This window comes from Monomorium pharaonis, chromosome 3 (genome assembly GCF_013373865.1).
Source record: "Monomorium pharaonis isolate MP-MQ-018 chromosome 3, ASM1337386v2, whole genome shotgun sequence".
NCBI classification, from domain to species: Eukaryota; Metazoa; Arthropoda; class Insecta; order Hymenoptera; family Formicidae; genus Monomorium; species Monomorium pharaonis.
Window position 1 is genome coordinate 22,704,092 of NC_050469.1, and position 25,384 is coordinate 22,729,475.

Here is a 25,384-nt window from a genome sequence, read left to right on the forward strand (position 1 = left end):
AATAGTTTTTAAAATCTTATTTTATATCTATCTATATTTTATCTTGTGTTATATTCTTCCCAAATTCAGAGTTAAATATTATTGTATATAATTAGGGAAATAATTCTTATGAAGTTTTAAAAGTAAAAGATAGATAAAACATTTTTTTCAATTACATAGTACTTTTCAACCAACGTATTTAATGAGAAAAAAAAAATTATTAATTGTATTTATTCATAAAATATATAATGTGTTAATTGTATTCTAATCTTTTTATCCACCCGTGTTTATTGTCACCTTGATATTCATCGTTTTTTTGTATTAAAATGCTCGGGAAATAAGCGAATGCGCTCATGCGAAATAAACGCACAAATTACTTTCGTCGATCCAAGTTCACCCTCGATCTGCCTACACCGAGCGAACCGAAATCCAGTCACGTTAGGAATTCGTAGCAGCGCCGCGCGTTAATTTAATACTGCGTGAAATTTCGCTTTGCGCGCCGCACAGATCGAAGTCTTGACAGAGTGGAAGAACCAGAAGGGTGCACCCGGGTAGGGTGGGAGCGTGGAGAGCGTCTCGGTGACCGATTCTGTTTGAGAAGCAACCCTTGCCCGAGGGTGCCACCGGGGTTAGAATAAACATGGGGTAAGCCTTTGGGCGCCGGGGATAGATACAGTTGAAACGCGTATCGTTCCGGGCATGGTCACGCGTATTGTACAAACAGGGGGGAGTTTCTAATATATACCGACCACCGCGTATGCAGCGACATTGGCCGGCCATGTGTGTATGGCTATAAAAATTATTGCCGTGAGATATATTATGTAGGGACAATTCTCATTAAGCATCGAATAAAAACTGACAGTTATGTCGAGCTTAACAGAATGGAGAAATCGATCATTTCTGTCAGAAATGACGTAGTTCCGACTAACAAATGTGTTATATTATAAATAACTGTGGCGTAATTGGATAAATAATTAACCTCTGAAAATATCCACGCGAAACAATGTTATAACGTAACGTATACGAAAATAAGTGTGTCGTACGACGGTAGGTCGTTGACGAAATGAAATCGTAACGATGAATAATGTAGAACGAAAGGTCATGGTTGCTCGATCAAATATCGTAATTGAGAGCGTTTATTTTCGCGAGACCCAAGATAGAGACGAGATATTCTGCGTCATGTAGAACGACGCGCTTTTGCGCCAAAGGCCGCGCACGTAAAAGTGACACGACATATATACCCACCGCGAGAAATATTATAATTGTCCGTGACTATTCTCAGCGCGCGTTCGCACGTTTAGGCGAATGTCGGGTTGTTGCAATAGTACGATCGTGACATTAGTGAGTCGTGACATTACAGCGCATCGGACGTTTCTACCGCCGATGCAATATGTTACCTTTCGTCACCATGTGCATATTCTGCGAGAGATTTTTATTTTTTTAATTTTGCTCCCCCGTGGCAGTTGAGATAATTATTAGGGAACGGCAAAGTTAATATCCTTAACAAAATTTATATATCTGTGATAATCTTGTGATTCGATTAGATTTTTAAGAACATTATTCTCTTTTTTTTTTACTATCTGATCTCATCAATATTCTTTCTTATCGAGCAATAAAATTATTGCATAGGTCACAAAGTGATTGTGAACTCTAAACACTAAAAATCTACATCAGCGAGTTACAAAAAACTTTGGACAACAACATTAGATTTATTTTATGATTCCCCGAACGTTTTCCTTTATAGCACAGAGAAAACAAATATTGTTTTGAATAGAGACTGTTAAAGAATTAAAGTATCTAATCGCGATTTATTATTTAATTAACCTTAAAATGTTAGAAATTGCAACTCTTGAGAAAACAAAAAATTTAATGTTCAAGTGACAGTGATAAAAAGAATTAATGCGATTATAAAGATTATTATTGCAAGATTAATATATTGTCCTTCTTTTTTTAGGAATACATGCACGCGTTTAATAATTTGACGAAAACAAATAAATTAACGAAGAAAATGCAACGATTAAATAAACCAACTAAAATCAAAGCTAAATATTAAAATCTATCAATATTGAAAAACCTAAAGTAGATTTATGAAAGTAGATCAGAGATTTATAAAGTCCTTTCATCCGCAACGCATAACACAAGCGCAAGGAATATGTAGAATTTCTCACTTGCGTCACGTGTAAAGCAGCTTTTAACGAAATGCTGACTTTATCCCTCGGGACCAGTCAAAGCGAAGGAGCTTACGCGGTAGTGGTAGTCGGGGCAAGTGGTAGTCACTGCAGACAAGTAAAACGCGGAAAAGGAGTGAAAACGAGATACGGAGAGGGTCGAGAAGGAGCTTCTCATTCGTCACCGTGGAAATCTCGAAACGAGCGGCGCTGTTCTGACCTGACGGTACGTCACGGTCGACACCGGGGGCCGTATTTTCCCGCGGAAATGTCGAGCACGAGATTGAGGGGATGGTTTGCAGACGGGGTAAACGCGACGGGGAGACGAGAGGAGAAGGGGGGAGGGGTGGACGGGACAGAACCAATCCGGAGTTCACTAACCGTGGAAATGCTACTGCTGCATGTCACGGGGAGGGCACCGAGCGTGCGTTCGTTGCAAGACGTGATGGGATGAGAAATTGCAGAAATCTGCATTTTCGCCGCGCGTTCGGGCTTGTAATAACGGAGAGGATAGCGGCCGAGAGAGGAACGCACGAACGGGTATCTTATAGGGCATATCTTACAAAGTGAGCAGCGTCATCGTTGTTATCGCGGTCGTCGTTGTTATCGCTGACGTTTTTCGGTGCAGCGCACTCAACGAACACTATTGCTGTCTATTTTCACGTGAATAGGCTTTTGAACTGAATAAAATTCGTGAACCTCTGCGCTATTGAGTATTATAGAATTAAATTTCAACAAATTCTTTGAGTCGAAATAACTTTGTTATTTTTAACTTCCATATGTATCGACGTGTATTATTTTAAAGCAATGTTTATATTAATATATGCGTTAACTAAATGTAAATAAAGTATAATTTCAATCAAATTTAATACGCTTCTCGAATTAAATTGTTTAATAAATTGTTTTAATTAAAGGACTTATAGAAATACGCAAAAGTTAAAGTGAATAGCTTCAAGTAATTTTTGAGGAATCATGTCAGCCAAAATAAAAAATGTCTTTAAATTTACGTAATATAAGAACTAATAAATATTTATCTATACAAAAATTGGTAGATTTTTCCAAATATATACAAGTGTATATATAAAAACGTTGAAAAATATATAGTAGCTTTCTTACACTTTATTAGAGTATTTTCTTTAAAAACTTTTAGATTAATTTTATTACCAACTTTTGATATGTAATGTGTTTTAAATTTTATGAAAGAATATATACGGAAAAATTGTATTATACAGTATACTGACAGACCTATTATACAAATAATGTATAAGTTTATAATTTATTATCTCGGTCGTGCGTGTTATTTTCTTGCAAGCGAGTGATTTTAATTAGCATTAACTTGTAGACTTAATTACTTAATGTTGTGAGAATAGTTTTCCCTGAGAGTGATAATATTGAGCCATTGCTATCTAAATAAGTTGGCAGGTGGTACGATATGTAAATGCCGACCACTTGCGCTACTTAACACGATGTTAAATTGAAATTAATCCAGTGGGCGTGGTTAATTATTCAATCAGAGTCGCTTTTCCCTCAGAAAGATCTTATCTTCACCGCGCCACATTAATCATCGTATAATATCGTCGTAATTGCCTATCTTGAAAACTAGGAATTAGACTTAGCCAGTTTCCTGAAAAGACCACCGATACTCCAGGGATCTTAAATTATATACCAGTCAAAGATAAAACCTCGAAATTGTAAGATCATAGCTTTATTATCACGAGATCTCGAATTGTAATAGATTTCCTTTTTAATTTTCTTCTGAAAAAAAATTTAGTTCCTGGAATAGGAAATTTACGCCACTTTACGCCACGTAAACGCCGACGTTTTATTTTCTACGACAATCGAAAAATTCATATAAAATGCGATTATATTTCCGGACGATAGAAATGGAGAGTCCTCCTACAACTTCATTATACCATACACTCACCCGTCGCTGTACCCCAGCGGATGCGAAATCGGACTTAGCCTGTCACCCGACTAATTCCTAAATTTATCATCGTTACGGTGAGAGGGGACGGGAGCAATCTCAAGTTTCGAGCGCGGTTAAAGCTCAAACTTAAATTATGTATCAAAATGAAATTATACTCTCCTGCCGTCCCACGCGATCCAACGCCGATGGGATCCCCCGCTCCCCTCCCCCCCCTTCGTCCCGGGGATTAATTTATGAAACTTATGCCGTCCTAAGACGAGCTTAAATCTTCTTTTCACGCTCGGTATGCGCTCGCGGCGAGTGTCGCGTCTCGTTGTTATCTTAACGGCTGCCAGGACCGCTAACGAGAATACAGACTGTTCGTTATCTCGGCGGCGGGAGCACGCGCAGGCTCTCGGCACTTGTGCTTTATATATTGGAGAAACGGCGCACGAGGCTAATCGTATGCGCGCTATATCGTCGTCTCTATGAATCGCTAATTCAAAACACGTTTTAATATTTCGGTAGCTATAAGCTGCCCATCAATCATTATGCGCATTACAAGTACGGGCATTATATATACTCCTGTGTCGTGTGAATTTAGCCAACAAATTTTCCATTTGCGCTGTCGCTCTCATTTTTTTGATACACCGATCGTTTCAAATAATGACATCTTGAAACACATTCAATTCCTAGCGGTGAAACGTGGCTAGAAATCGATTGAATGGCTTTCATATTAACATATAATTTTTTTGTTAATAATCAAACCGTTTCGCAGCGCTTGCTGACAAGTGGAATTACACTTAACGCCTTTGCATGACATACCTCTCTCGAGTAAAGTTTTTATTGCACATTTATGCACGCGTATGTCTCCTTTACTACTGGTGTTCGCGGCGGGTATAAATGCCAGATAACGTTAAAAATGTTCCAGACCGTAAAGAGTTAATTAACCTCGCAACTCAACGCGACATGCAGTCCTCGTTTGAAAATGTACGCGTGTGTTGTCCAGTGACATACATAGTTAATCGCGCGAAACTCATCCGTCGGGTGTGAGTACCCACGGCGGAATCTCGCGAAAATTCTCGCGGTCATAAAGGGACGTGTTGCGTAAATTTTTGAACGATACACGCGATGGGTGGTCCATTAGTGACAGTTTGTCTTAATGTCTGCTGCCACGCGGAGATTGCATTAAGAGAGGATGTTGCAAAATAATGATAACGAACGAATTATAAGAAGAAAGTTATTATAAAATTATGACAAGAAAATATTTATGTGACATAACTATTATAATAATAATCAGGATTGAATAGTAAGTGAAAAAGTTGAAAGTTAAAACATAAAGTTAAAAAGTTAATAACTTTTAACTTATGTTAGTAAGTTTTAATTTAATTTCTAACTTCAACTAATTATTTTTAATATATATAAACTTGAACATTCTTCCTAAGTTAAAAATTTATCTGTGTTAAGAGAGAAAAATTATGAAAGAAAAAAAAAATTTCATACAAACATCAATATTTTTGTGTTTCATATAAATTAATTTACAAATAAAATAATAATTTTATTTAATAATCGATACTGTAATTGTTTTGTATTTAGAGTAATTTAAGTTTGAAAAATTACAATATTCCAGTTTAATAAAAATAATGCTTTTTAAATTTAACTTTTAATTTAAATCGAGTTAATTTAATTATAACGCAACTTTCAATTGAGTTAATTTCTTGTTCATATAACTTTTAACGTAACTAAATTAATTTTGTAAGTTGTTATCATCAACTTAATTTAATTTTTAAAATATTAACTTATATCTAACTCTTCTTATAATAGAAATGTATTCTAAAGGATTGACACACACACACACACACACACATACTCTCTCTCTCTCTCTCTCTCTCTCTCTCTCTCATTATATCATAAAAGTTAATTAGTTTTTCAAATAAATGATCTGAACAGAACTAACAAAAAACAAAAAACAATATTGAAATTATTAAACAGACAATGAGATATTAGATACCACTAACTACACTGTACGAGATGTTCTAATAAATCTGTAATTTATGATAACTCTTACAAAAATGTCTTATGTATCTTAAGAATTATCTTTATCTTCGTTTCGATCTGGCGGCACAAGTCTACTATGCTTTATTGGCTATGAAAAGATGTAAAAAATCTATATATTAAAAATGACAATCCTTTTATGTTGTTATTTTTCAGTAATTAAAATTGATTTGCTGCCTAGCGTTACACCACTTCACATACGTAGTGAAGTATCTCATAACTCTTCCCTCTTTATAATTTAAAATTCAATTATATCATTTAAAAGCTACATTTTAGGGTTACAAGCTAAACTAAAGTGACAAAATTAATACTCAACACAGTTCTAAAAATTAGCAAAGAATACATATCTGTAAAGCTTTCTACTCCCTCTGAAATCGATTTCTCGTTCTTGCGACAACGCAACAAGAACTAACTTTTAGTCGCCGTATTATGATGTCTAAGCACACTGCAAAGAGTTAGTTTTTAACTGCCGCTACTAAAGTGCAGTGCATACCGGAGAAGATAGCGTGGTATTCAATAACGTACTCTCTATTCACCAACCACCTCCTTTTCCCTGAATTGAATTGAAGATGAAAAAAAAAGAAAGATACGAAGCTTCGTTTGTCGCGCCTTTTCAAACTTCGGCTTTCGCGTTTGTACTTTCGGCGAATTTCTGATTTATCGCGGCGTGACGCAACTATATCTGCCCGATATCCTTACGTCGCGGTAAATCGACTCGACAACGGGCTCCGCCGCCGCTTATACAGTTACGGACGGCGAGATGCTGACGTTCCGCTCATGGAGAGAGACTCGCATTCACGACGATGCATCGACGCGCGCGCGCTTTCTCACACCGGGAGATCGTTATCCCCGCGGCGGTCCATGTGCCTAGACAAACGTACATAAATTGAATGCACCGAGATTAGGGGGTTGCTCAGCTGGTAACCACTTTGTAACAGTACCACGGAGAGACCGAGACGAATGGTAATGGCGTCCAGGTCTCTCCCGACAGCGTCGGTCGCGCGCGGCTGGGAAGATGCGCTGACGCGATCGGAGGAGCCGTGTTGTCGTCTCTCGGTTTTCTTCCTTCACCGCTTCGATCAGTCGCTTATTCACAATAAGCGATCCAATCGGTTTTGAATCCTAATAGATCTTTGAATTCGGCGGTGAGTATTGAAAGCGTAAGAAACTAAATAATCATTTTCGGAAAAATTCTTGGTTGAAAAAGCGGCAGTAAATAATATGTACATACACATAGAAAAATATACTTGTGTATGTGTGTGTATTACTTTTCGTTAAAAATAATAGGGGCAGTTGTTGAATGCGTTCCACTTAAGTTATTTTTTATTATATTTCCCACTTAATAATGATTTGTGTACAAAGAATTTAGAAATTGTAATTTAATGTTGCAGGAACGTTGCTAATACATAAGCCTCCTAAAACGGCACTCTCTTATTTCTCGAGTACTAAACATTGCACTGTATTAATTCTGATAAAAACATGATTCGTGTTTAGATAATTAAAGATGTGAAAACCGGTAGATTATACATTTATAGTTTTTAAATATAAAATTTAAAAAATCTAATCTAATCTTTATATATAGTCATATTTTGTTTTGCGAAATAACATAATAAGATATTTGTATAACCGAAAAATAAATTTTTCATATTAAAGTGAAAGTTTTCTAGGTATCCTTATGTATTAACTTGTAAATATTCTTTTATAAAAATACAAAATTTTAACATGAAGTTATATGATTATATTATTATCAGCTAAATAAATTCATCAAAAATTTACATTATTTGTTCCCGATTTCTTTAAGTACTGTTGCAAAACAAGAGATAAAACTTATTAAATTTTTGTCTAGATTATTTATTTTTGTTTCATTTACTTCACATCTTGTCTCTGAACGTTGCTTACATTAAGTAAAGATACAAAATATTGATGACGTATGACTTAGAGCGACCGGTGCACGCATTCAGCAGCTCGCCCTATTATTAAATTTGTTACTATCGCAGAATTTTTGCCCGTTCTCTTCTCCTCGCGAGAGGTTTCCGACTATCCTCGATTATCTTCTCTCGCGGGGAGATCGTGCTTTCAAATCGAAAGTGAATCGTTACATAGATAGATAGAGAGAGAGCTCTCTCTCCCTGTGACCCGCGGGTTCGTCTAATTAGCCCGACATTTCGCGCGTACATTGAGACGCGTGAAGAATTAGAAATCCTACACGCCATTATCGTCGCTCGCTACTAATCTCCCGTGTGCAAGGCGATACCAAGCTGCGCCGTGGCACTTCCGTAATTAAGCGCGCGCCACAGGTAAAATGCGCGCGCGGGGGGTGACCGTACGCTCGGCTCGACTCTCGCGGGCGTAATTGCCCGGCGCGTCGCCGTGGCGTGTGTCTTTGTTTGGTGGATTTACATGTAATTGCCGGGGCAGCGGGAGCACTTACGTTTGCAGGCCTTACGATGCGTGATCGGTCTCGCCGGGTCCCTGTAGTAACCTTCGCGGCAGTAATGACAGTGCCTCCCTGCCGTAAAATGCCGGCACTGCAGACAAACGCCTCCGCTGACACGGCCCGACAGCTTGTACAGCTCCATGTTGAATCTGCACTTTCTCGCGTGGAGGTTGCAGTTGCACACTGAAACAGGTAACACGGTAATTTCAGTCAGCGAGCGACAATTGAGGCGCGCCGCATTATTTTACGACACACTATTTCCTTTACATTTCCCATATTCTCTCGCTCGCACGCGCGCCGCGATTTCGCTTTTTTTTTCCCCTCCCCTTTTGGTCTCGCGCCGTTAGTGCCGACATTATTGTCATTAAACGCCACATAATCGTTAATTGAAGTTCAACCGTGCGGCCGCAATTATTTTGCTGAAAGAGAAATACCCTTCATTATCATTTAATCTGCGTTGCGTGCGCGTATGTAATACACGTTTAAAGTACTCATTTTTCGTATTTTCCTTTAAGGCGAGAATACGAAGAAGGTCAGTATTTCATGTCATTCACGGGTGATATTATTTTCAGGCGTACTGAGAAAATATTATTACAAAGATAATGCCAGTCTTGAATTTGCATTTGCAAGGTTCCCTGCGCGACAGAGTACGTTTCAGACAATTCGATTTAAAACGCATGCTTACATGGAACACGTGAAATTCGCTTTTACCAAAAGCGACAATTCTGTTTTTTTTATTCGCGAGACATGTGGGCGGCGGTAAAAGGCACCGATAAAAAAAAAGTCTTCCGATGAACCGAATTAAAAAGTCGATGCTACAAATCCCCCTGTAAACTCCCGAACGAAGGCGGAGACGTATCGCCATTTATTTATCCTTCCGAGTGATTGATTTGAGTTAATTTTCTCTCGCGCAAACAGAAACTTAATTCCACGTACTTGAACACAGATTTCGCTCGCGCAATTATTAATGATCGTCCGGCGAAGCGGCTATAACAGGTAAACATATACGTTCATGCGAACTGATTAATATGCGACGGCCGCCCGGCCACATCGCAGCGTACGCTGCTCGTCGGGGTGGAGAAGGAGAAGGTGAATACAGAGAATGGATGCTCGTCTCGCCGGTATCGTCGGAGTCGGCATTGCTCAAATGCCACCTATTTTACTTTAATTACGCATTGCTGCGGAGTAATGAACGCTCCCGCGTCTCGTTCGGGCCGACGCACGGGTGCGACGCCGCGAAATACATATCATCTCGCCGGTAACTGCGAGGGCAGATATTTCAGGCATTTCTGCGATTGAAGCAGCGAGTTGTGGCGCGCGCGGCCCGCCACTCGTTAATATTTGCTATACGTAGCTTCATCGTGGAACGCACGACGGAGCGTGCCTGTACTTTATCGCAATAATTAGTCTCGAGTTTGTTCATCCGGCCGGAGGAAGAAGGAAGGGTAAGAAGGAAGGCGGGTGTGTCTCGAGGGGGTCGTCTTCGTTATCGCACGACGGTCCTTGACTTCTCCTCCCCTTTCCCCGCTCGTCGTTTTACATTGAATTTTTGTGACAGTATTACGTCGAATCGCGTTCGCGAGGAGAGCTCGACAGTTCGGACGTGAAAAGGTAAAAATGTTTGCGCGTAACTTTTCGCACCAGTGAACACAAATTCAGGTTCGTAACAATTTTTTTGTTTCAATTTAATGATTAAAAAAAGTATGCGCTTATCCACTAAAACAATCTTTTATTTTTATTAAAAGATATACGTTCGGGTCAAACTGTTGCGTTTTTATTTAAAACATTTTTCGCGGCTTATCAAATGTTCCTTGTGTGAATGGAGTTCGATGGACCCGTCGGAAAATTTCGATAGATAGAAAAAGGAGTTGAATAAATCTTTTATGTGTTATTTCGCGGCGCGCGGAATACGATTGCAACTAGCCAATCCCGTCAGTCAATCGATATATTAATAACAATTGATAAAATTTAATAAACGTCAAACCTCGCGCGCTTGTATGAAGATGTACTGAGTAAATATGATAAAAGTTAATGTCCATAAAGGATATCAAAACCTTTGTATTGTGAACAAAAATAATTCGCCAAATTAAAAGTTTTACAGAGTTTTACATAGACGCTTCTCCGTTAAATGTTTCCATGCTTGAATGCACAACTTCTCCCCGACTTCTTTTTAAAGCTAGTTTCATAAATAAAAAAAAAAGAGAGAGTAATAAATTGTACGAAGATCTATATTATTCTCTCGGAAACATAATTACGTTTAAGAAAAGCAATAACGTGATTATGCGGATATTTCAAGAGTTTTTGATCTTCATCGACTGATATAAAAGCGATAGCTTTTCTCCTATAACATAATTTATATTGTCCGTGGTTTTAATCAAGCTTTACATCTTATTTTCGAGTTTTAACCAAGCAATATAAATTCTCACTTCTTCCATTTTTCTCATCCATTTATATGCTGCTCTCTTAAGAATCAACCCATTTCGAAAAATCTATCGAAAAGAATTTATCAACATTGATATTGCTGCCTTCATGTTTTTTGTCCTCCTCCTCTCCTCTCTCGTGCATCGATCGCTCGCCCCTATTGAATTCTCGAGAAGTTCGGGGGAGCTACCTAGCCGACTAGAATCGTGTCGTGACTTTCTCTACTCGAGCACGCTACCCGTGTTCTTTGCGACAGCTTGAAAATATAACAGAATAATTGAAAGCGCGAGGGGGAACGATGCGGGACGGTGAATGCCACAGGGGTGGAATCAAAACGGGGGTGGAAGCTTCAACGTGGTTTGATCCATCTTCTCCGTCGTTCCTCTCTCGTGGATTCTCTCGACCCAATAATCCCGGTGTATGTCGAACCGGGGGAGGAGCGTGCCTTATTTCTCGCTCGCGATTTCTTTTCTCTCGCTGTGTCTCGACGCGCCCGCTTTGTCCTCCCTTTTCCCCCTCTCGCTCGCTCGGATGCTGACGTCGTCGTATGCAGGGCTTTTAGCCCCGCTGTCACAATTATACCCCCTTACAAATTGGCGCCACGCTTTAATCGATCCACCTGCGGTGGCGCGAAGGATAGGCCCTGTTTCGACTTAAGATAGCAAGCGTATAATTAACACTGATGTACCCTTAGCGATGAAAACAGATTGCTTTTCATACAGATGCTATTCATACGAAGACGGTTATATAACAATTTTGTTTATGAGGTAATAAATATGAATCAAATACACAGGACATTTACGAGATTGAGGAATGGGAAAAGTATCGTTCTTTTAGATTTATTGTCAATATTAAGATATTACAATACATACCTAGTAAAGTAATTGTAGGACTTTCTATAAAAGTCAAATAAATCCAAAAAGTTAATTTTTTAAGAAACAAGAAACCTTCCTTCTCAAGAAATTTTCAAATCATTTATTGTGTAAATAATGGTAATTTTTTTAGATATGTATAATATAAGAACAATATTTTATACTTTGATTAATATTTTGAGAACTCATTTTAAAAAGATACAAAAAAACCTCTGAACACATTTGTGGTTTTTGTAAAAATTTTATACTTATTACCTTATTTATATTCCATTATCTCTCTCTGTTTGCCAAGACCAAATTATTTACGGTGTGACGCTACTATTAAAGACTTATTTGACACTAATCTCACTTATTTAACACAGATTTGAAAAAAAGTAAACTCGTTTGGTTTTTGTAGGCAAATCTTCAATCACAAAATTATATTAAAAAAATGAAAGACTTAGAGAAAAAGATTTAAAGACTCCACTCGAAATAAGATCTTGTTGTTGCAATTTCGCGTTAAACAAACGGACGTTGATTGAAACGCAAGTTACAAGCGGGATATTGCTTCCGGACAAATCATCAGGAGTGCTCGTTTCTCTCAATCATGATGCAGCCTATAGTCCTGTGTACTCTCCTGTATGTATGTTACTGGAACCTCCGTCTCTTTGCCGAAAATAAAATACAATGGTTTAATAGAAAAAAACGGATGTGTTTTTAAATTTCAATCGCACGTGATTTTTTTTCAGTTTCTCCGTAATTATATTTCTTTCCAATCAGCGGGATATAACATTTTTCGTGGACATTGTCATTTTTATATAAAATATTATCTCGCTTCCCGTAAAACAATCGTCTTTTGGTAAGCTACAATCGTATTTGTTAATCAAACTGAGACGGAGACATTGTTATAATGCTTTACGAATATGCGAAAGCTGTAAATCAGTTTATTAAACACAAGATCGATAGTATTTTCTTAATGCTCTCGTTGTTAGCCGGCGAAAATCCCGGCCGGTGATTTATGGGAGCTCGGTTTGCGCGAAGCGCAGAATTTGATCGATGGATAAGAATGTTGTTGAATCCGAGTTGGTCGCTATGTATCGGGTCGATCGGATAACCTCTCGATAGTTAATAACTACCGTCAGCCACCGTCTGAAATTCCACGATCGGTTCCTGTTATTAAGTCGTAGCCATGTCAGAACTTCGAATCGTTTTCATGGAGATGATCGCCGTAATTAGCGATTAATCGAAGTGGTATCGGTGAGTCCTGCCGGCGTTTACCGCCGGCATTTAACAGCGAATTCATGTTTTTTCGGATCTACGTCGATATTAATTAGCTCCGACTGAATCCCCTACGATTTATAGTCGAGTTGCAGCTTCTTTTTATGACGCCTCTCATAAATCAATACATCCCCGGGGAAAAATAAAGTGTTACTAAAGCAAACAGTGGAACTCTACCCCAGTAAATCTATCTCAAGTAAATTAGTTCTTTGCAGAATACCTGTGATTAAGTAAAATTTAGTAGTATTTTATTCCTCACTTAAATAAAATGGTAATATAATACTTTTCCGGAGATGTTAGATTCTTTCTCTGAAAAAAGTAATGCTACATATAATCTCTTAAAATTATATTTATATCAAAAATATTTATTATTAAACAATAATAATAAGTTAATTCTTCGAACAATGTTTTAAACATAAAAATAAAATTGAGATCACCTATTTCGGTCTGCAGCGGATCTTGTTGCTGAATATAATTTTTATATTATTTTTATATTCCTAGCTCACACATATAAACATCGCATTGATAATTTTATCAGTCTTGAAATATAGGCGGTAGATTTCAATGTTTAGAAGCATCTTTTTAAATTTTCCCTTTTTCTAAAAAATAATAAAAATATTTAAGGATTTTTTTTTACAAAATTTGAGTAAATATCTTGTTTAATAAATATTTGTGCAAAAATTTTTTTTTTAGTTAACGATACATTTTTTATTGAAAATGCTAAATATTTAGTAAAGACAAATGCTAAATTAGTGCTAAATGGTTAAATTAATAGAAAAAAATTATTAAAAAATTAAGACATTTTGTAACAAATTTGTTTTTTTTTAATATGTTATTTTTGGAATTATTTATAAAGAGCAATTTTTGCAAAAAAAGAACTTGTGAATTCTTTTTGAAACAATATCAGCATCAGAATATATATGTATATATAAACTTTTATATTATTTTCCTTTATTCTACCAGATACGTTCCAACTTTTAGTATTTTTTGGCCTTTTTCCTATCGTGCATGCATCGTCCGTTTCTCAACTTCGGAATGTGTAAAACTCGTTCTGGAGCGTTTCATTTTAACGAAAAGAGATGCACCCTCTTCCGAATTTTATTCAGAGAGGAAGCAGCAAGCTTGTTCTCAACAAGCGATTATCTTTCGTCCCGACAAAAGAATATCGCAGAACACTGAAAAATACGTGTACGAGATGCCTGATCTGACTTTTGTCAAAAAGACCTTAATTTGTCCGTTATCCCCTTTTATTTTAAACATCAAATGATATCTTTAATCTACTGTTTAACATTTGCTGAGGTGAGTAGTTTCGATAAGCTTTTCGTGGGAAACACTCTTTTTCTATTTTAATTTGCCGCATCTTAATTTCTAAGCAGATGCCTAACAAAACCTGAACTTTGAGGGAAAGAGTATAGATAAACCCAAAGGAATCTAATCTCATACTAATAATTAAAGTAAACTTTTTTGTAGAATTTTTTATTATATAAAAATATATTTTTTCTTATAGAAATTCGCATAATATTTTTGTTTCCAATTAAATTTAATTAAATTAAAACAAAACTTCCATATTTTAGTTAAACGCATTTTTACTTGTGCATATGTAAAAACCATTCGACACGCGCAAAAACGAAAAAACTTTGTCACAAACGCATTTGCTTATTGTTTTTCGAATTTAATCTTTGTTTTGTCTTTAATACGATTTAATACGATTAAGTTAATCAAAGAGTTTTCACAGTTTCAATTATTCCTGCGATATCTGCTAATTGAAAAAACGAAATATAATATTGTCGTTTGGTTACGAAGTTAAATCGCTTGAAATAACTCATTCAATCTTGAGTAAAAAACCTTTCGTGACGAGCATTTCTCCCGAGACCAAGCGAGCTGAATGACTTCTTCGAAAAATGTTTCGAACCAGTATTTGCAGTTAATCAAACACACCTGTGGGTCTAACATAAAAGAGAGGAAATCATTGCCCTTTTTTATCATGTCATAATTGATTTACGAGAAAAAAATTAAGGATCTCGAGAATGCATTTAGATCTTTTTTCTAATAGAAGGTTTTTCTAAGAGAAACTCCAAATATATATCCTGCGATCTCTCTTTTCGATGTATTAGAAAATAACGTAAATAGAAAATAGTAATTCTCGTTTTGATTACAGTTCATTTATGCTTAAAATTATTGTTGTCACGAATTACATTATGAACACGCGTATTTAATTTATAAACGAGGATTAGATTTAAAGCATTATTTGATTAAAGTCATCTTGCTGGCGGAAATCGCGAGTAGCAAAACGTTGAAACTTCTTCGCGCGTTTCGCTCAGCTTCTTTTTCTCATCCCACAGCAGGAGAAATTCCAGTGCCGCAAGCGAGCGGTCGATTCATACACTTCGAGCGTTTCGCTAACACGTTCAGGAATGCTAGGCCCTTTTATTGGTACAGTACGCGGCATCTACGTGCACGGAATTCCTCTCTAAAATCTTGAAATGTAACAAAAGGTGTTCGTTTAGATCGTTGCGAATAATTGACATGATTCTTCCTGATGTCTTCATGGAACGGAATATTTCAATCACATACAATTTTCTTATCTTTTTTTATAAATGCAAAATGTATTACATGTTAAAACAAATCGGCAATAACGAAAATTGACGTTAATGTAAAATTTTTTCAAGGGAGGATATTCTAATTTAGAGTGCGAAAAAATTTCATTTTTGGAAATTTTTTTTAAAGAAAATTGCTGCACGTATTTTTTAAATTTTGAGATTCACACACTACTTGTATATATTTTGTAAATATCTAAAAAATTTGAATGTAGTTAAAACCGACATTATTGTTTTATATTATATATATTCAAAAATTGACCTCGATAACTTTAGTATTTTTTGAGAAATTGTGTTAGCCAACTTGAAAAATGTGTTTATCTTTAAATTTACGTAACATAAAAATTAATAAACATTCAGCTGTACAAAAATTTGTTGATATTTACTAAACGTGTACAAGTAAAAAACATATAGAAAAATATGTGTAACAGTTTTCTTTAAAAAAAAAAGCCTAAAATGGCAAACATTTTCTCGCTTAAAATATCCCTTTAAGATTACAGTTTACAGTAAAGAAAGGAAATTCTACGAAAGAGCATACGGAAACTAAGGAGCGAGTTTCGAAATGATGCAAAAGCACATTATCGCCTGAGATAAAATTTATGTTGCAAGTGTCACATTAGTAATTGTTATACAATGAATTTTAATTTAAGTCTCCACTTTATACAAACTTTAAATAGAGTCGCCATGGCGCGGCGCGGCGGCGGTGCCTGGGCGTAAGTCTCTCGCGGTACTTCACCGTAATGCTACGTAAAGCCGTAATTACATCCTGTCGTGCCGAGGACCCTTTTATCCCGTCATTTGCGGTCGGAACCCACGCCGACTTCGGACCATAGATAACGCAGGCTGTGCGCGATTACCCGCGCGCCGGCGTTCAAGAAGTTATCCCGCAGGTGCCCCGCGTCTGTCTCGGTTTTCATTCGCTTCGACTCGCTCGCTCGCTCGCGGATTACTCCCGGTAATCACGCGGATCGGCCTTGCCAGATGCGCGATAATTATCGCATCAGACCGATAAGTTTATTACAAAATTGCAACGCTGGCGCGCACGGAACAGATGTGAGTTTCGCGAGTTAAGTCTATAGACATATTTCAATCGTTATTCCAGCCGAGTGGTTTCCGCCGTGTAACAATTACAAAACGCTAAATGGAGCTACTTTCACATTTTTCGCACAATATCATAATTCTCAACGCGTATTCAACGTTATTCCGATTTATAAGTCATTTAATTAACGTAGTCGCTGAAAACGTAGCTGTGCTGGCGTAAAATTTTTGACGAAATAGTCTGAACGAATAACATTTTCCTGTATGGGATAAAATTCACGTGAAAAATACAAAATAAAAAATAAACTTTTTGCCAAAATTTGTTTTAAATAAAAATTGTACGGAATTTTGTAGAGGAAGTATGATTGAAAAGGCATAGCATGTTTGACTTTAAGAGATTATCGAAACGTTTCTGCGATAATAAAAATTGTAGTATACATCATAAAATATTTTCTACTTTATATAGCTAAATTTCTTCAACACAGAAATACTCATTCTTTTAATTTCGGCTTCTGCGATATGTGTCAAAGGAATTGTTTCATTAGCTCGAGCTTTCATTTATAATGCGAGGAAAATGCAAAAAAAGGAAAATCTTTTTAACGCTGTCTTTTTTATTTTACACACTGCGGCAGAATTCTAAGGCACATTGTCTTGAAAGTCTCACGTGTCCAACACAACGACTAATCTACATAAAAATAAGCGATTTTAAAATATGCGTAAAACATGCGTAATATACATAGACGCGACTTAGCACTCGCTCGCGCATCTTTCTCTCTCTCTCTCTGTCTCTTTTTCTCTTCCGTAACAATTTTGTATGACCGTCGTTACTAAATAACGACACCATCGTCAGTGCAATAAGTTACCGTATACAACTCCGTTATCTCGGCGTCTTAACGCGCTGGCGATGATACACGGTTGCTGACGGCGTTGTCGTAAAAGCGCGCGTTTCGCGCCAATCGCGGGAATTTCGATTATTACTCGCGAGCACGATCGTTAACGAGGCATTTATTGCAGACGGAGATAAAAACCGTCCGCGGCCTCGCCGTCATTCGTCGGGTCATTAAGACCGTGAATAAGGAGGAGATAGGCGCTTTGCTGATCCGAACGGAACAAGCGAGTCGAATTCCCCTGCAGCTCCATCCGGTGGTATGGGCAACCTCCTCGACGTGGTCCCCTCCTCAGCGAAGGTAGAAAACCGGTAGCCGTCGTCACCGCCCTTTCCCCTCTCACCCCTCTTTGCTCCCCTCGCCCGGTTGGATTAGGAAAAAATTCCACGTAGCGCCGCTTAATGAACCGATTTTAATTTTGAGCGGCGCGACGCCCATGGAATAATTAATTAAGAGCGTCCCCGCCTTCGTCATGGGCCCTTTTCCCACTCGTACAACACTCGCTATCCCGCAAGAAAAAAAAGGACGCGAGAGAAGGAGAAGAAAAAATGAGAGATAAAAGGAACGAGAGAGATGGCGAGGAAGACGCTTAATGTTTCCTTGAACTGGACGACTTTGTCACAGCTGTGGGAAATTCGTAGATAAATTGAGATGGCTGAGAAAGCGCACTGAATTTCCCTCGTTTTCTACGCGATCATGCAGATTAGCACACCGTTTTATCTCTTCACTGTCTGAAACGGCGTCGGGGATTGATTTATCTTGTCGAGACACGTCATGAATAATTATTTGAATATTATTTCTGCGATGCCAGATGATCTGTGAGAAAGCGAATTTTTACATTTAAAAAAATCTGGGAACGTCATAATCAGATGATAGTTATTCTAGTTCGTGGAATCATTTTAATCAAGTATTCGAGTAATATAATCACAATCAATTAAACGCTAAGTAAACAATAATTAGTATCATAGTAATCATAATAATTAGAAAAGTAAAAATTTGAGTTTAAAAAATGCGACATGAATTAAATTTAACATTGTATTTAAAATTTATATTTTAGAATTACTTTTATGTTACATTATTTTTACATTATTTTTATGTTATTTATTCATAAAAAATTATTTTAATACAAAAAGTTATTAATTTAACACAAAGTATTAAAACAAACAAAGTAAAAAAAAAACAATCGTTATTAAATTAAAACACATGGATATGTTAAAAATTCAACACAAAAAATTTAACAACAGTTGGTTTTAATATAAATAAAAAATGTTATTTACTATGTACAGCATTAATAAAATAAAATGCAAAAATCGTATAAATCAGTTATATTACAGATTATATATAAACTCAGATTTTTCAGAAAATTTGACGTTTTGATCATTACCTAATGAGAATTTGATCATTTGGCTTTCTTTTGTGCTCGAAGCTTGAGACATACATATGAGAGAAACACCATTTATATCTGTATTTACAGAAATCTCGTGTCCACTGTAAACCATGTTGCAACGGTGAAAGATAAAGAACGTTTTCTTCGAAAGCGTTAAGAGATCACTGTTGTCCATGTGGAGGAGTAACGATTGTTCCTCCTCGGACGCACGGGTATATAATTCAATCATCCGTTTTGTTGATTCTTTTGCTCGTGCTATTGTGCGCGTTCGAGCAACAGCGGTCGCTAATTAATATCCCGTTTAAAAGGTCCTCCGCCAGTTTACGCTGGTGGCCCAGGCTCCTCACGTGCACGTACCTCTCTTTCTCTCTTTCTCTTTCACGAATAAAACGTCCAAGGAAAGAACCGAACCGCAATTATTAATGCACCACCGTTCGCGCGAGTCGCCTTTCGGTCGAAAGTTTTGCCGGTCCGCGCGTGGGACGCGGGTAGGAAACACCTGTACTGAAATTACGAGCTAATTTTCGTGCCACGGTGGGATAACATCGACGCGATCATCGGTAATCATGTTCCTCGCACGATCATTTCCGGGTGGTCGTCAGAATTGCTCGGTTCGCGCATGATCGTGACTCTCGCACGGTCTTTCGTATGTTCCCCCGGGATCATAAAATTCTTGCGAAATTGCTGAATCGAAATTAAACATCATTGTTTAGTTACATTACGACGTACGATACATGAGCGTGCAGTTGCATGAGCGTGTTGCAGTTAACTGTCTTCTTCTCTTTCTCATAAAGTCATTACAGCTGTTAATTTAACCCATTAAGTTCCAAGAAGTTCTCATATGCGCTATCCTATTTTAAATCCTTGTAATGATCTTAATCAAAATTTTTAGCAATTAGTATTTAAAGATAAAGAGTTGCTCTTTTTAAAAATCCAATTTTTTTATCCTATCTACTATTCTTCACCTTTTAAAATAATAGTTATATTAAATTATAAACACACACAAAAATAGATAAAAAAAAAAACAATTTATTCGTTGAATATTTATCTATAAAAAGACAGGTATTTTTCTATCTTCGCTTTTTTCATCTTTTTACCTCTACATACCAATAATGGTTTCAAAAGTTTGATTAGACCCAAACATTTAAAAGCGCCCCTTGAGAGATTTAACGTTAATCCGTGAGTCCTCTTCTTTGAGCAATTTGAAATAAATATTTTCTTAAGAAAATTTCTCTCTTCTCGCTTTGTTTAATTTAATAGCGAGATTAATTAAAAAGCGCTTTAAGAAAAATGGTTTTCCCAAATTACGGTTACAACCCATTTTGGGACCCATGATTAAGTAATCAAATTATTTGGATTGCTCGTAATCTTAATTCTACATTCATTTTTTAAAATTAACCCTGTATTAACTAAAAATTGCAATTAGCTATTCTATGTATTTCCAAGATTTTTAAGTTATAGTAGTCAAAATTATAGTCAATATCCAGTTACGCAACAGATAATTTTTATAAAAATATTAAGCTGTTTAACTATAAAAAAACCAGTCAAACTTTTTCCTACAGTAGTTATAACCAATCGAAATAATTTAATTATTTTAATCGTGGGTTTGGGAAAACAATTTTTCCCAGAGCGTTATTAGTTTTACGATTAATATCTTTATCAAAAATCTCACGATCAATAATTTATTCTCCATACAAATATTTCGAATATAGTTTCGTTTATAAAGTTAAGAATTTTCCTCATACGTGCGCGTAGAAATGGACATCTCTCGTTTGCCATATGCTTTCTTCAAATACATAATTTGCAAAAGTTCTTAAATCCTCTGTAGCCGTAGAGGCAACATCGAAATGATCGTTGTTCTTCAGCTTTACCCTGCCTTCTTCTTTACCCTATCTTCTCGGAACAATAGCGTGACTTGTGCATTCAGCTTCGTCGCGGCGGATGTCGAAGGCCGCAATTTTCATTGACGCGTGTCACATAAGGGACTCGACGGCGCGCCGCCGTCGCTCCGAGGTGTAAGGTAATTCCGAAGGGCACATCAAGCTCCGCGCACTCAGCTCCACCGAAGGGATCGGGGCCGGGAGGTTCGCTTTTAGCGGACTAAACGCAACCTCTTCAATTACCAGCCCATCTTCGCGCGGTCCCGATACCGTGTAATGAGGTCCATTGTGCCGAGGCGTGCGTCCGCACGTTTCACATGCGAGATGTTTCTCGCGCGCGCTCGCGCGCACGCGCGCGTGCACTTAGGGCGGCCTTAAACGGATTACTTCGCGCCTTCGTGCCGAGGAAGAGGCGAGCGAGAGGAGATAGCGCGAGAGGAGAGCGCCACGAAGCCTAATTCGATTTCGCCGGCGGGATGCGTGCCACCGCCGCGCCGCCGCGTGTGTCGCGCACCTTCGGCGCACTTACGCGCGCGCCTACGTGCGACGTGGAGCACGTACGCGGATCTTTGTGAGGACCTAATTGATCTAGTTACATCCTCCACGCCGGAGACAATGATGATACCGAATAGCGAACGAAGCGAGGACACGCTCGACCGACGCTAACCGAGTCAGCTCGCTTCGACGTCGTTAAACGTCAAAACATCAAACAGTTTCTTCTCATTTAAAAGAATAACAATATCTGTAGTTGAAAATATAAAAATATACAATTTTGCTTAGGTATAAAGGATTATCTGGGATTCAAAAATTAATTTAATCCCTCTCTGGTATTTCTAACAATAGATATTTGCTCTGCTTTCCTCTGCGAAAAATATGTTGGAATTTTTTTAGAATAAAAAAGCTATTGTTCCGAGAAAAAAAATGTAATGCTAATTTCGTGGAAATCGCGTTCCGTGTGTGTATTATTAAAATACATTGTATTGTAAACATTTAGCCATTGGAATAGCACTAGAATAATTTATATGACTTTTAAAGAAACTTTCCATATAATCGCGACAATAAGATGAGCGCGACGTGTGTTCCTCTTTTAAGGAAATCGACAAGACAGGCCAACTTTCACAAATCCCTTATTTATTCTCAGATAAAACTTACATCTTGGCTCAGCTGTTAAAGAAGACGCCGTTTCCATTGATTTAAGACGATCGTATTACTCGCGAGATGCCGGATCGAGATTATCGATCGGCCTGCGCAGATTATGCCACATTTTCTACACCGCTCCCTCTTCTTTCTATTTCTCTCTCTCTTTCCTCTCGAACGAGAATGTCAACCTATAAATTACGACGCTATTGCATAGCTTGTATCGTTTACGGTTTCGATACGGGTTCGTGCGATTTCTATCGCGCCGCGTTTTATGTGTAAGACGGATTCCGCTCGAGAGGCGAAACTCGTCGGGATAAGTCTGCAGCTTTATTATCCTGCCGGTGACATAGTCGAAACATGTCCGAGAGACACAAGTTACTCTCGCCATTAATTTACTGCGAGAAATTTCAAATTTGTGGCGACTTAAACATACTTTGTTCTCGCCTGCGTATTCCGAGTCGATTACGATCACGAATGCTTTATCTCTGTTTCTGTGAAGCGATAAAACAAACATTTGACACTTTGTTACTACAGTTCTATAAAAACTACGAAATATTCAGTCAAAGATATTATTATGAATTTTTAAATAAATGTGTTAAAAAATTATTAATCATCATAAATGTTCAATTCGCAACGATGAATATTATAATTTAATTCGAATTTTAGAGAAAACGAGTTGGATTTCATATTTTATTTATCTCTCAATTTTATTTACGCAAGCATTTACGGATTATTACTTTAATATTAGTATCTAACGTTAAAGTAATAATCCGTAAATGCTTGCGTAAGGATCATTTTTATCTACACATTTAATTTATTTTTTATATAAAAAAAAATTATTTTTACTTATGAATAATTGAGACATGTTTTAAAAATAAAAAGAAATCTATATTTAAGAAATATATTTCTTTACGATATTTAAGTGATTTAATAAAAAAATATTACATAATAAAAATAACTTATACAATCCAAATGAAATGTTAAACAATACACGAAATTAAATCACAGAAAATTACGTACGCTCAAAGTAAGCCAAGAAACAAAAGAACTGCTATTTATATCCAAGATTTGTGAACGTTATCGATTACTACTTCGCTATATAGATGGAAGAATAAACAATGGAAGGAAGATATTGAAAGCGATAGCATTACAAATAAAGCCGAAACAAAGGAACATTTGCGTCTGGATCAGTTTGATCTCTCCTCGTGCTTAACTAATTTAATTAATAGCTATTATTACAATGTTAATAATTATGAATACTTCATTACAATACAGTTTTTATATTATTGAGCAATCCCCATCTATTAGTCATTCATTAATATTTACTACGTTTGTAATTTAATATTTTACATCCTTCGTCACAAATCAGCAAAAATCTCGCAGCAGCAACAATATACATCATGACCAACGTGAAAAGAGTAAAAGCTGCCGTCGACGTAGCAGCGTTTGCAGGAGTGTATATTCATCCGAAAGTAAAAAGTAGCTTGTTATCTAACTAAGCGTTATCATAGTAGCATGTAGCTATCGCGTTGCCCGTGTACACATGTCCAGGCGACTGCAGGCTTTGTCTCGAGAGAGCCGGCACGCACGCGTAGCTCACGCTCGACGATCGCCAGCCCGGGACACGATCTAGCCACGGCGGGTTCGTGACCTATCCGCCGGCTTTGAAAACTCGAGCGGCCGTGTCAGATCTTATCGATACAACTGGCAATCAACTCCTTCGAACGCGACCGATGATACCTGACTCAGGACTCGGCGAGCCGCCTTTGAAACTCAAGCGAATAGGCCTCGCGCGCAACGTTTCAACTGTCTGGTAGCCGATCCGTGAAACGCACGTCACGTCGTCTGTGTCCGGGGACTCTCTAACGAGCTCAAATCTAATGGGGGGTAGGAGGGGGAGGGACCCTTTCGTTCGAGGGCGACGAGACGGTGAAATTCCAATCGGGAGAACTCACGTCGACTCGCCTCGTCTCGCGGTAAAGTTTCTATTAGAGGCGGAGGAAGCGGCACTTCGAAAACGCGACATTCGAGATAACGGGGTTTCTTTTTAATAGAGATAAAAAATGTGCGTGTATGGGTTTCCAAGTTACAATATCTTGACTTATCGCCGGAAAGGCTTTTGTCCTCGTTTACGGGGAACTGCATTCGATGAGATTATTTTATTACACGTATCTATGTATGTACGTCGCACGGGCGGTCGCCGCGAGGAGGTCCGGCGATATGATCCGAAAAATGTTTCACGCGAGGCTGTATAAACATGGATCGCAATCAAAATATTGGTTATAAAACTAATAGAAATCTCTGGGAATTATATTACGATTTCGACCGGTGTATCGCGACAGGCGTTAAAAAAATATACGCGTTTATAAAATAGGTTTTCTTTGAAAAAAGTTTTGTTAAACATGAAAAAGGGTACGGTATTGATATCGACATTTAGAAAAAACCTTTCGGAAATTTATTTTTAATTCAAATTTTCCGACAATGTTAATCCTAACGTACTTTTATTATCGCATATTAATTTTCTCCTTTAGAACATCTAAAGCCGAAATTGCAATAACGATCGTAGAGTGTGCGATACGCAAGGAGAAATTCTTATGTAAAGTATCGAGTATGAAAGTCTTTGCTTTACAAACCAATTATCGTGTAACGTTGAATCGACTTAACTCTAAATAACAACGCCTTAATGATGTGCAATCGATTCCGGGTGAGTAATTAATAGAAACGGAGTTTTCACTGCATGGCCAATAGGGCGTTCCTAAAAATGATCGATGATTATATAGAATTAAGTGCGCGTTTTAGAGATTGCGGTCTGCTGCGCGAGAGATACCAGCGAAACGGTACCGAGGGATAGAGAAGTCTCGCCGAGGGTGCAATTAACCCTCGGGGTCAGCTATCAACAGCTCGTCGGAATTACCCGCTTAGGATTTTGTTTCGTTTATGCACGCCCAACCGCTCTTCCTTAGACTAGTCGAAATGTGTCAGAAATAGAAGTCTTTCAACTCGTCTTTTAAACGTTTGCCTGTACACATAAAATACCGAGATAATCGAGTATTGAAAGCTCAATTCGTTGCACGAAGTATGTTTTATCGTAAAAATTATATAAAAATTAGATATAAAGTATTATTTTTGTGATAAAGTTTTAACCTTTTTTTTTTCAATTTTTATATACCATTTTAACATTTACAGTAGTTTTTAAATTTTCTATGTTAAAGTTTGAAAAGTTAAATTAAATATTTATTATAAATTGAGATAAAAATTTAATTTTTGTTAAATAATTTTTTATCGATAAAAACCGGATTATTAACAAATCGTATATCCATTTATAAAATGGTGAAACGTTAGAACGTTTCACGTCAGAAA

At 37.3% G+C, this 25,384-nt stretch overlaps 1 protein-coding gene across 1 annotated transcript in view; it reads right to left on the reverse strand.

Moving 5' to 3' along the window:
- The window catches only part of LOC105830683 (netrin-1), a 227,519-nt gene that overhangs the window by 113,602 nt on the left and 88,533 nt on the right, over positions 1-25,384 (reverse strand). The window contains exon 2 of the mRNA XM_028189330.2: positions 8,540-8,728. Coding sequence (XP_028045131.2) covers positions 8,540-8,728 — 189 coding nt within the window. The remainder of the gene's footprint in view (positions 1-8,539; positions 8,729-25,384) is intronic.